The sequence below is a fragment of the Telopea speciosissima genome, chromosome 1 (assembly GCF_018873765.1).
Source record: "Telopea speciosissima isolate NSW1024214 ecotype Mountain lineage chromosome 1, Tspe_v1, whole genome shotgun sequence".
NCBI lineage: Eukaryota > Viridiplantae > Streptophyta > Magnoliopsida > Proteales > Proteaceae > Telopea > Telopea speciosissima.
The window spans coordinates 48,268,915-48,279,997 of record NC_057916.1 but is presented as its reverse complement, the minus strand read 5'-3'; the positions used below and the strand labels follow the sequence as shown (position 1 = coordinate 48,279,997).

The 11,083-nt window shown below is 37.1% G+C and overlaps 1 protein-coding gene across 1 annotated transcript; it reads left to right on the top strand.

Annotated features, from left to right (window-relative positions):
- The first annotated feature begins 5,248 nt into the window (after positions 1-5,248).
- Positions 5,249-6,937, top strand: LOC122646438 (hexokinase-3-like). The gene is made up of 2 exons (XM_043839993.1): positions 5,249-5,750; positions 6,850-6,937. The coding sequence occupies exons 1-2, from the start codon at positions 5,479-5,481 to the stop codon at positions 6,935-6,937; spliced, it is 360 nt and encodes a 119-aa protein (XP_043695928.1). The 5' UTR covers positions 5,249-5,478.
- Positions 6,938-11,083: the final 4,146 nt, after the last annotated feature.

Sequence of the window (11,083 nt, the reverse complement as noted above, 5' to 3'; positions counted from 1 at the left end):
ATGGTCTAGAATTTAACTTCTTCTGGAATGTAAATTTGACGCAGATATGGAGTATGAAGCAAGACAAGTATGTACATGATATGAGGGAGCATGTCAAGGTTCTCACGAGCTTTTCCCTTTTTGTTTTTATGATTTTGTTTGTATTCAAATAACAATCATAAACATAGGTTCTAATTTTTGTTGTCACTTCTAAAAACAGATTCATGAGGTACCCTTTCTCTAATAAAATTGCTTATTCAAAAAAAAAAAAACCAATAGAGGTACCCTTTCTCTCCCTTTTGCATTGGAGTGTATTTTTTAAGCTATTTCTTGTTCCTCATTTTTCCCCTACAAATATTTTGATAATAGGGAATAGATTTTTACCAGTATCAATTTGAATATTTGTTTGGAGATGGTTCTCTCTGCTATCACAACAACAGATTCGTGAGGTACCCTCTCTCACTTTTGAATTCAAACTATTCTCTTGTTTTTTTTCCCGTCTGAAAATGGATCTGATGTTTTGTTTTTCTTTGTGTTGGTTGTTTTTGTGTGTTTCATTGATTTTGTACATCAACCCCCCCTCTCTCTCTCAGCTTACAGGATGTGAGCGAGAGAGCCTGTCAATTGCATAGAGAAATCAGGTCAGACCTAAATTGGATTTATTTCAATTGATGTAAATACAAAGATTACTGGTAATTTGGGGAAATTAAAAAACAAAAAGAGAAAAAAGATAATGAAAAAGATGGGCTATTTAAATAAGAAAGAAAGGCAAAATAGTCAAGTGAAAATATATATATGCCCTTTGGAATAATTCAATGAGCAAGGCATTCTCAGATGGGAATGGATAAATTGATACAACTTCTATAACTATATTAACTTACATTCTCAGAACGGGGGCGTTTCTTCAGTTGTGTTGTATCCAATAATTGAAGCTTGGGAGAAAAGTCAATTCTATTTGAAAGAGTAGAGTTTAAGGTCCTTGTCTGTGTCATTGTGTCCATGTATTTGGCCTTCTTTGAGGGAGAAAAGTTAATTTGTGTTTGTGCCTCATGTATTGGACTATTGCACAAAGTTACCACTGGGAACTGATGTAATTTGGAATGGCAGTGCCTATTTGGAGTTTTAAGGCTTTAGGCCTTCTTTCTTTTGCTTAGATATTCCATATGTTAGTAACAACTTTCCTGTCACAATTATTAGACTGCATATTTCAGTTGGTTGCGATTATTTTTCAATATTTCAATAAATATTTTTATTGATATGTTCTTGGAGCTTTGTTTGTTATATAGCCTTTACTAGAAGTATGTGCTTTAGCGTTTCTTACTGTTGTTTTGTGTGAGGCTGGAATAAAATCCTTATAAACTACACACTGGCTTCTTTTGGCTTCAAGTCCTTATGGCCAGAGTAAAGCATTAACTTCCACAAGCAAGGATAAATTGGGTTGCCAACTTTTCATTCCATGGAGCATAACACTAAACTTTATACATTGTTCAGATGTCTTGGTAATAAACCTTAGTTTCAATGGATACCTTGTCAAATGCATTATCCCTCTCCTGACAGATCAACCTATTGCACCAATTTTTTTATTTTATTTTTATTAAGATGAAGGATAATAATCCGACAAGTTTTCTTTTAAAGTGGCTGATGTGGCATTACTTTGGGGCCTTTATGGAAGAGCCTGAAACCTAATCACGATGCAAGAAAACAATAAATAGAATGAAGAAGCAATCACATAGATGAATATTGATTTAAGCTGAATGTCTTTTCTCATTACTTGACACCACTTTGGTTTTTTGTTCTTGTAGGCCTTCCCCTTTCCAGTTGAAGCCTTTAAGTTGTACCAAATTTCTCCTCACTTCACCAACATATATGTGTACAAATATGCATGCATGAACACAAGATGACGGATTTCTAAGTATCTTCTCTTGTATGCTTCAATCTTTTCTTCTGTAATATGAAACCCTCACCATTGCAACTTGCAAGAAGACTGATGTTTTCCATTGCCCTAGGATCATGGCCTGATAGAATATTCCTCTATGTTAGTTATCTACTTGAGTCATATTGCGTACTAAGTTTCTATTAACAACATCTAAAAGAAAGTACTATTTTTTTAGGTATAGAAAGAATACTTTGGGTGTCCATCTTCTAATTGCAGGTTCAAATTCTTTGTTTCCAATTTACTTTTTATACTTTTGCTTTTATTTCAATTTAGGCTTGAATTTTTTATTGTATGTGGACTTCAGAAGATATATGTTAAAATTCTTAAACTCTATTCGATTAGGTGTAGCGGCATAGATAGCAGCAAAATAAGCAAGTAGGGTTTCTTTTTGCAAATTAATCTTGCTGGTTAATAACATTCTTTTTTTCTTGGTTTTACAAGTATTAAATATGGGTCTTTAGCTCAATTGGCAAAGTACTTGGGGAGTGAGAATTGACTTCATATTCCAAGAGGATGGTGGTTTGAATCTACCAAGTCCCTCATCTATATTTTCATTTTAACTTAAATGGTAGTGTCATGGGAAGTGGTATTTCATGATGTAGAGAACCCAGTACTTTACTGAATTGTGTCTATCTAACTTGTTTAATTTCGACTATAGTTTCTTTGTTATTTTATAATTTTTTTTTGGGTAAAGGTTATTTTATAATTCTTATTGCTTATTTTTTTTTAGGATGTTGTCTTTGTTATATATTGGTTGTACTATGTTATCCCCCATAAACTCTTAGAGCTTGACTCTCTCTCTCTCTCTCTTAGAAGTATATAAAACTCAGTTCCTAATTTGGTGAAACATTATTGGACCTTATGTGGTCAAGTGTTGTGAAATTTTGATTGTTAAAATATCTAGAAACAATCAGAGAATTATGTCGTATTAGAACAATAAATATTCCAATCTATAAACCGTTCAAAAAGGAAATGGTGAAGGTTTTGATTTTACATTATTTCAAAATATTTATGAAAGACTTAAAATATAAATATTTCTCTTTCAATTCATAGTTTCCATTTTTTTTAAAATTTTAATTTAGCTAATTTCTCTTCTGCTAAAATATCTTGGCCCATTTTAAGAAAGTAGTCTTTAAAGGATACAAAATCTTGATAATTTTTTAAATGCTTTAGTCTCGCGTCAACTCAATCGCCATTTCTGTCTCCCAGGAGTGCAAAATCAATCGCTACAAACTACAAAGCTATCTACCACTGCTCCTTCAGTGTGTATTTATTAGTGTTTGTTTCTACTATAATTGTCTCTTATTTTTCTATATCATAATGTTTTATGATATGCTTCAATATTTATTGAAAAAGAGTCAAATACTCATACTATTTTGCAAATTTGAGAAAGTCTCATTACCTTACACGTGCATATTTACTAGTATATATATATATATATATCATACTATTATTATATAAGTGCATGAACTCATGTTTCGTGGCTATTTTTTCACTTGACTATTTTATCCTTATTTTTTATTCAAATATAATTTATCTCTTATTATCTCTCTTGTCATTTCTTTTTGTTTTCTTAAAATTTTTGGTACGCTTTTGTATTATTTTATATTAAATAATCTTTAAAATTTCAATTCTTTAGTTATCTTTTTTTTTTTGGTAAGATCCTTAATTATCTTTCACTTTTTCCCCACTTCCTTTTTCCCTCTCGCTCTCTCTAAAGTATCTGTATGAGTTATATTTTCCATCTGAGAAGTTTGATCGCTCTACTCTCAACTTTCTACTCTCTTGAGAAAGCAAAGGCAGGGAAATAGCAGATAGTGGAGGCATACACGCGAGAGGCGCACTGAAGACCATGATCGAATAGAGTAGGCCGTGAGAGGAACACCCAGTTCTTGCTTTCTTCAAGACTGCAACTTCTTTGTCATGTTTTATAAGAGCATGGTGAGAGGCTGTTGAAGCAAGAGAAAGCTAAAGCCAGAAAAAGAAGACAGCATCGCGGCTGTGCAAGCAAAGTCTACTCAAAGCCCCCAGTGAATCTTTCTGCTGTTGCTGCTTCACGGTGAAACATGCATCATAAGATCACACAGAGATTATAAAAAATATGCGCTATGTGTTGAAGTTCACTGCGACTGTTGAAGATAAGGTGTTCGATACTTTGTCAAGCTGAGCATATGCGCTCCTGACCTGTTGCTTTGCTTGTTTTGCTCTACCTATGAATTAATGGTTCGGGCGCCGGCTGTTTCCTTGAACGACACCTCTTTTGCTGCTTGTCATCGGTCGAGTTTCTTGTTTCTTGTCTGAAACCCTTTCTTAGTTTTATACAGTTTGCATCATCTGGTTTCTTGATAGAAACCCTTCTCCGCCATTTGTGCGTGTTTTTTCTCCGCCGTCTGTGCGTGCCATTTCTCCGCCGTTTGTGCGTGTACTACTTCTCTTCTCCTTTTTTGCTCCGCTCACCATGATCCTTGGAATCGTCGGTGACAATTTCGACGATGCTGACGACGATGACGATGAACCCACCCTTTTTTTCATGGTTCATCACCGCCCCACCTTTTCCGCTTTCTTTGTTTGTTTGTTTGCAGGTGTTGCTGACCCAGGTGCTGGTGGCACTGAGTTTATCGTCGACTCAGAAATTCCAGCTGCCGTTCACCCTTCACCATACCTCTCCTGTCGCCGACCGAATCTCCGTTCGCCGATCCAGCAGATCCTTGCAGATCTTTTCGAAAGTAGGCTGTGGCAACGTTTCAGATGGTTTTTTAACTGTCTATCGAAGCTCCACTCGTCGATCTAGCAGAACTTTGTCTCTCTAGCAAGTCTGTTTGAAAGTAGACTCTGGCAGCGTAGCGACACGCATGGGAAGTCTGGTGTTTTTGGTCTGTTCGGCACGTATGGACCCCCCTTTATTGGCACGTATGTGCATGCGCTTATCTTTGGCTGTGTCTACAGCTTTTTCTCTAGGGATATGGTTGTAATCCATTCCCTACTCTGGATGATCCAATCAATGGCATGTGAGATCGGGTCAATTTCCATTCCTTGGTTTTGGATACCGTATATCCATACCTTGTGTTTATCATGCTCTCTATCTATCTTATGTATTTTGTTTTTCTTTGTTTGGCGTTGGACGCGCATGAATGAATAGCCTTCTTTTCTATCAAAAAAAAAAAACAAAAGAGTTATATTTTCCATCCCTTCGATAGAGACGAAGAGAATAATAACAAATCAAGATTTTCGAAATTCAAGCAAGGGCAAATCAGTCATTGTGTATTTAAAATATGTTAACGGCAGTTCCCTTTCCAACACTACATAAAGGCCACCGAAGAACTCTTCCTCTTCCTCTTTCACTCTCTGATTTTCTCGGCGAAAGGACAATTCTTTCCGGCATTCAGTCGAATACTTGGTCTTCACCGGACTTCCGTTTAAGGCTTACCGAGTTTCTCGCCGGAAAACACAGTCGTGTTGATCCTGAAGTGAAGAAGACGAGGGAGAGGATGGATTGTTGTATTGTCTGCTCTTTCCGATGACGTGAGTGGGGGAGTGTGTGTGTAAGAGCGGTAGAGAGAGACATGGGGAAGGTAGGTTTTTGTTTGGCAGTGAGTTGTGCGGTGGCGTCGTGTGCGATCGCGGCTATACTGGTGAGCCAAGGAGTGAAGAGTAGGCGGAAGTGGAATCGTGTGATGGGCATATTGAGGGAACTGGAGGAAGGATGTTCAACGCCGATAGCGAGGTTGAGGGAGATAGTTGATGCCATGGCTGTTGAGATGCATGCGGGATTGGCTTCTGAAGGTGGGAGTAAACTCAAGATGCTTCTCCCATTCGTCGACAAACTCCCAGATGGGTAATAATATGGTCTCATAATGTTAGATGTACTAAGTTTTTTTTTTCTCTCTTGCCTGGATTTCTGATTTGTGGGTTTCGTTTTGAACATGGAGAAAATTTAACGAATGGTTTCTTTAACTTATTTTCATTGTTCTTCTCCGGTCCGTCTAATACTTTATCAAATATTTAGTTTTGGGTATCCGTTTCCTTCTTTTTTTTTTTTTCTGGGGTTTAGCTAGGTGTTGGTTCTTTAATGCTTTATGTTGTTTCTGTATTAAGCCTTCACATTCGTTGTGCCTCCCCTTCTCCCCACGAGATGTTGATACTAGCCTTATATATTTGGTAGTAATTATCGATTTTTAAGAAATTATTAATTTATAAATAATTGATTGATATTTCTCCTGTTGTTTTGAGTTTACATTGGAATGGTTTGTTCTTTCTTATTCTTATTGTCTTCCCCTTCTCTGAATGGTAGACTTTTTATTTTTTTTGGGAGGTTTATTTTTGCATTTTTTGCTGTTGTGGTGTGTAGCTGTCGTTGGTGTTAGTCGGACTATTGTCCGTTTAATGTGAACCTCTTTCAGGATGTTGCTTCAGTGCCTTTGTGGTAATTATTGGGTTTGAAGTACAGTTTCCTTTCCCCCCCTTTCTTCTATTACTTTTATGCATTTTACTGTTGCATTTGCTTACGGTGCTATTCTTTCTGAAACTGGAGTCTCTTGTTCTTGTTTTTCCTTTTCTCTTTAAATGGGATATGAATTTACTTTTTTTTCCCACCCTTTTTTTATGCATTGTTCTTTATTTGTTCACTGTACGGGAACAATGTACCTCTTGCACATTCCCAGCCCTCCACCCAACTGCAAATCTGTGTTCTGTGTGTTCCACTGTTTACTTTGGTTGACTTGAAACAAATGAGCGAAGAACGATTTGTCACTTGTGTAGACTTTTAGGATCTTGTCATAAACTTTCTCATTGTTGTACTGCATTTCCTTTATTAGCTGTATGTCTCCTTTGCTTTGATTGCTGTTTTCTACCTAGCTCATACTTTCCCTGTTTGTGTGTTATATGTTTGTATTGGTTGATCAGTGCTCAAATGGATTTTACAATTTTTTCTTCAGGAATGAAGAAGGAACTTATTATGCACTCGATCTTGGTGGAACCAATTTTAGAGTCTTGATGGTTCAGCTAGGGGGTAAAGAGTTATAAAGATAATGGGATTCGATCGTTTAGCAGGAAAAATGTTCGTCCCTTCGAACAGGTAAAAGCACGTTGTGGCAAATCTTCTAGTTACCTATTCTACCCTTCATTCTTATCTAAAATTCCATTCTTCAATTCTTAATCTTTATGTCATTCTTTCTTATCTTAATTTCATAATCTTAGGTACCCTTAATATTAATTACTACTGTTTTTAATTAATATTAATATTAATAATATTTATTATTATTTAAAGCAAATCTTTCAATTACCTCTTTTATCCTTCATTCTTATCTTAAATGTCAATTTTCATTTGCCAATTTTATCCTTCTTTTTAACTTAAATACCTTCTTCTTCTCATTATCTCTCCCGTCTTTTGTTATTATATTCTTTCTTAAAATTGGTACCCTTAGCTTTTTTTATTTTAATTTTTCTTAATTCTTAAAACCGTGTTTTATGACAGTAAATCTATTGAATCCCATTCTTCCCCAAAAAAACAAAAAAAAAAAAAAAAAACTATCTAATCGTGTGACCTTTCTCTTTCCCTCTCCCTCTCCAATCTCCCAATTTCAGTCCTCTCACGTCTCAAAGAAAACGAGCCTCTCTCCCAATCTCCCAATCTCCAATCCCTCTCACGTCTTAAAGAAAACGAACCTCTCTCTCCCTCTCCATGATCTCTCGCTCCCAATCTCCATGATCTCTCGCTCCCAATCTCCAAATTTCAGTCCTTCTCACGTCTCAAAGAAAACGAATCTCTCTCTCCCTCAAATCTAAAGCCTCTTATTCACTGCAATCTGGTAAGACCTCTCTCTCTCTCTTCCCGTTCAATCCTATATCTCATTCTATCCTTCTATCTTTCTGTATGATCATTTCCCCCCTATATATCATTATTGCTTAACTTTGTTGAATAAATTCTGAGACTTCAGACTCCAACCTTCGCATAACCCAACTTCAACTCCAACGAACGAAGGCGGCACCTACAACACTCGCTGATCTAAGGGCGCACAAGACCAAGGGAGCTACTGCTGCTTTGTTACCACTCAATTCAGGTATGGTTCTCTCTCTCTCTCTCTCTCGCTTTCCTTTTCACCCTCTCACGCTGGACCGACGCCCTGGTTTCAGAGTGTTTCTCTGTGTCTCGACTCAACTCTTATGGTACTTCTCGGTTCTCTCTCCAGGCTGTCATTATCGCTTGCGCTCTATCTCTCTGGTGCTGAAGACAAGGTTTTGTTTTTTTTCCCTGGCCGATACTTATGATGTTTAAGATCTGGTAGTTTACGTTTTCTATATTAACTGTACCTTACCTTAATTTTAATTCCCTTCTCAGTTTGTTTTTGACAAATTGTGACATTTAGAACTTAAATATCAATTAAAATGATGGACCTGTGTTTGGAGATCCAACTTAAACTCTGTTTGCAGCTTTTATCAGTATTGCTTAGAGATCCCCACATTTACTGGTACCTGCTCTAGCTACATGTTGAAGATGTTTATTTCCATCTGGGAATCTTCTCCATATTAACAATAATGAACTTATTTTGTCAAACTTAAATATCTCATCTATGCATGTAGCATTATGAGAGTTTTCTTACATGGCAATGATGTTTATTTCCTATCTTCCCTACCTTTGCTCCCATATTATGGCCTTTCAGATCAACTCCCTTATCCTCAAGTTTGCTACTGTTCAGCCGTGTATACAGCTTTTAAATTGGTGTCCCTTCATGGTCTTTTTAAATGTTCAAATAGTTGCTTTCAGAAGGCACTATTATTACCTTAAATTCTACCCATCTTCAAGTAAATACTCTTCCACTCCATAACCTATCAACAGAGCTCTACGTATCCATTTTGGCATCTAATGCTCTAGCATCGAGCTTGGAATCCAGCCTTGCTGTTTGCTGTATAATAACAACTTTGATGTCGAAATTGCTGTCCTACACCAAATTTTGGTAATCATAGATGGTCCTCTCTCTCTCCTTGCCCGCGCTCGCTATGTACATGTATCATTTTTAAACATGCTCTTCCCAACATCACACAGAAACTGGGAAGAAACACCCGTTCAAAATACATTGATTTTCAGAGAGTTGCTTTTGCTTACATATCTGCTTTCCTATACCTGTTTGTGACAAATATGTATCTAACTTTTGCACTTAAGACTACCAAGTTGTGACTTGGCATTTCACTTCTTTCTCATGTACATATTTCTCTGCAAGTCCCCTTTTTTTGTTGAATGATATTTCTCTACAAGTTCCTTGAAATTTTTTTCTTTCTTAAGACGATGGAACATCTCTCTGCATAATCTACAGGTTTGTAATAATCATTATGATTCTTGTAAGATTTCATAGGTGCCTCTAGGTGTTGTCTTGGTTACTTGGTTTATAGGTATGATGGACTTTCCAGTCAGCTAAGAAGGCTTTCATTGTGCAACTCCATTCATTTCAGTATAGTTCGACAATTTTATTTGTCATTCCTTTTCTGTAGAGGGCTGAGGGGTAAGGTTAGGGATTCAGGGTATAGTCTAAGCTCTCAATTTTATGGAGCTCACACAACGCTGTCTGCAGCAGCTAAGGGTAGGGGGAGAGGGGGCTAGCACACCAATTTTGGGAGAAACTATAGAAATGTTAGTCTCTTTTGGCCTTATTATCTTGGAATTTCTGTTACCATAGATTACTTTCACTCAAACATCCTTAGCTGCTCCTAATTCTTTTTTTATTGTTACAGTGCTAAAATTGGGGCTTAGCAGATTAAATTTGTTATTCCTTATTTCCTTTGAATCCCTTTACCCTTTAAAAATATTGATGTCTATTTATTTGATAAATAAATCTCTATGGAAAGTGAAGCTAAGTACAGATGCCTGTTAGGAAGAATTGATGTAAAACCAATTGAGTAAGTTGAGATATTTACTAAGGGAGATCTTTCTCAATGCCTAGGTTTTGAGAGAAGAGGGTTTTCACCAAACAATACTTGAACCTTGGTTTCCAAGGTAGCACACAAAGGTTTTGACCATTGGAGCAACCAAGAGTATTGGTCAATGCCTAGGTTATTAGTGAGGATGAAATTTCAAGTGTACTTTTGTTTTATTTTATGGGAGAATGTTCTCTGTGCGCCCAGACACATGGGCCTGCCACTCAGGGGGGCAGGGTGATCATTACAGTGGAGATGCATCAATGCTTCGGTCGAGTTCTCGATTTCGACCTATTTTCCTATTGAATCTTCACTCAAACCGGAAAATTTGCTCAACCCTTTTGTTAATCCTTCTAGATTTGGTAAGACCTCTCTCTCCATCTCTCCCTCTATGCCCAATCCCCGTCTGAAGATCCCCCTCCCTTTGCCCCCCCCTCTCTCTCTCCCACTCTACCCTTTGCCTCCTCTTCTCTCTGAAAAAAAAGAACCCCTCTCTCTCTCTCAAACCTAAACCCTCTCCCTTGTTTGGTAGTTAATGATGTTTAAGACCCAATTTTGACTTTTACATGCTTTGAGCTTTAATCGTTTCTTTTTTTTTTTTTTTTATGTAGGGGCTATAATCTTCAAGTTTTCTCCCATTGTGCATTAAGACTTTTCTGGTAAGCTATTCTTCTGAACTTTATTTCTTTTATAACCTTCAAGTTTTCTTTTAATCGAAGCAGGTATGATCCAAACTGACTGGGTTTAGCAGCGTTTGCTGATGAGGGACACAACTTGATATGACCCCAGTCATGCCATGTTATGCATGATGTTATCTTGAATTTTAAATTTTTAAATAATAATCTTCCTAATTATGTACCTGTGTCTAGCAGGCAAGTCTTTGTAACTGCCAATTGGTGATAACAGTCTACACGTAAAGATAGGCTATGTCACTTCTAACCTCGTTTGCTAGGGATAGGTCCGACGGCTCGACCCACGGGTCCACTAGTGTCTGCAAGAGCTAAGTATACTACCAACTGGTCTTCGGCATGGGCTTGTGTCTCACGTATCCGGATCAGTTTCCTTCTTAGTCACCTAATGTATCGCATGTTGCTAGGGTCTCCAAGCCCGAACAACACACCAGGGTCCTGTCATGAAGAAGTTCTAAGTATCAGGCCACTATGGTTACTTCATTAGAAGAATTAAGTACAACACTATAGGAAATTAAGTAATCATGAGCAAGAGAAATAATTGGGTTGGCTCGAGGTATCTTAGTACCTA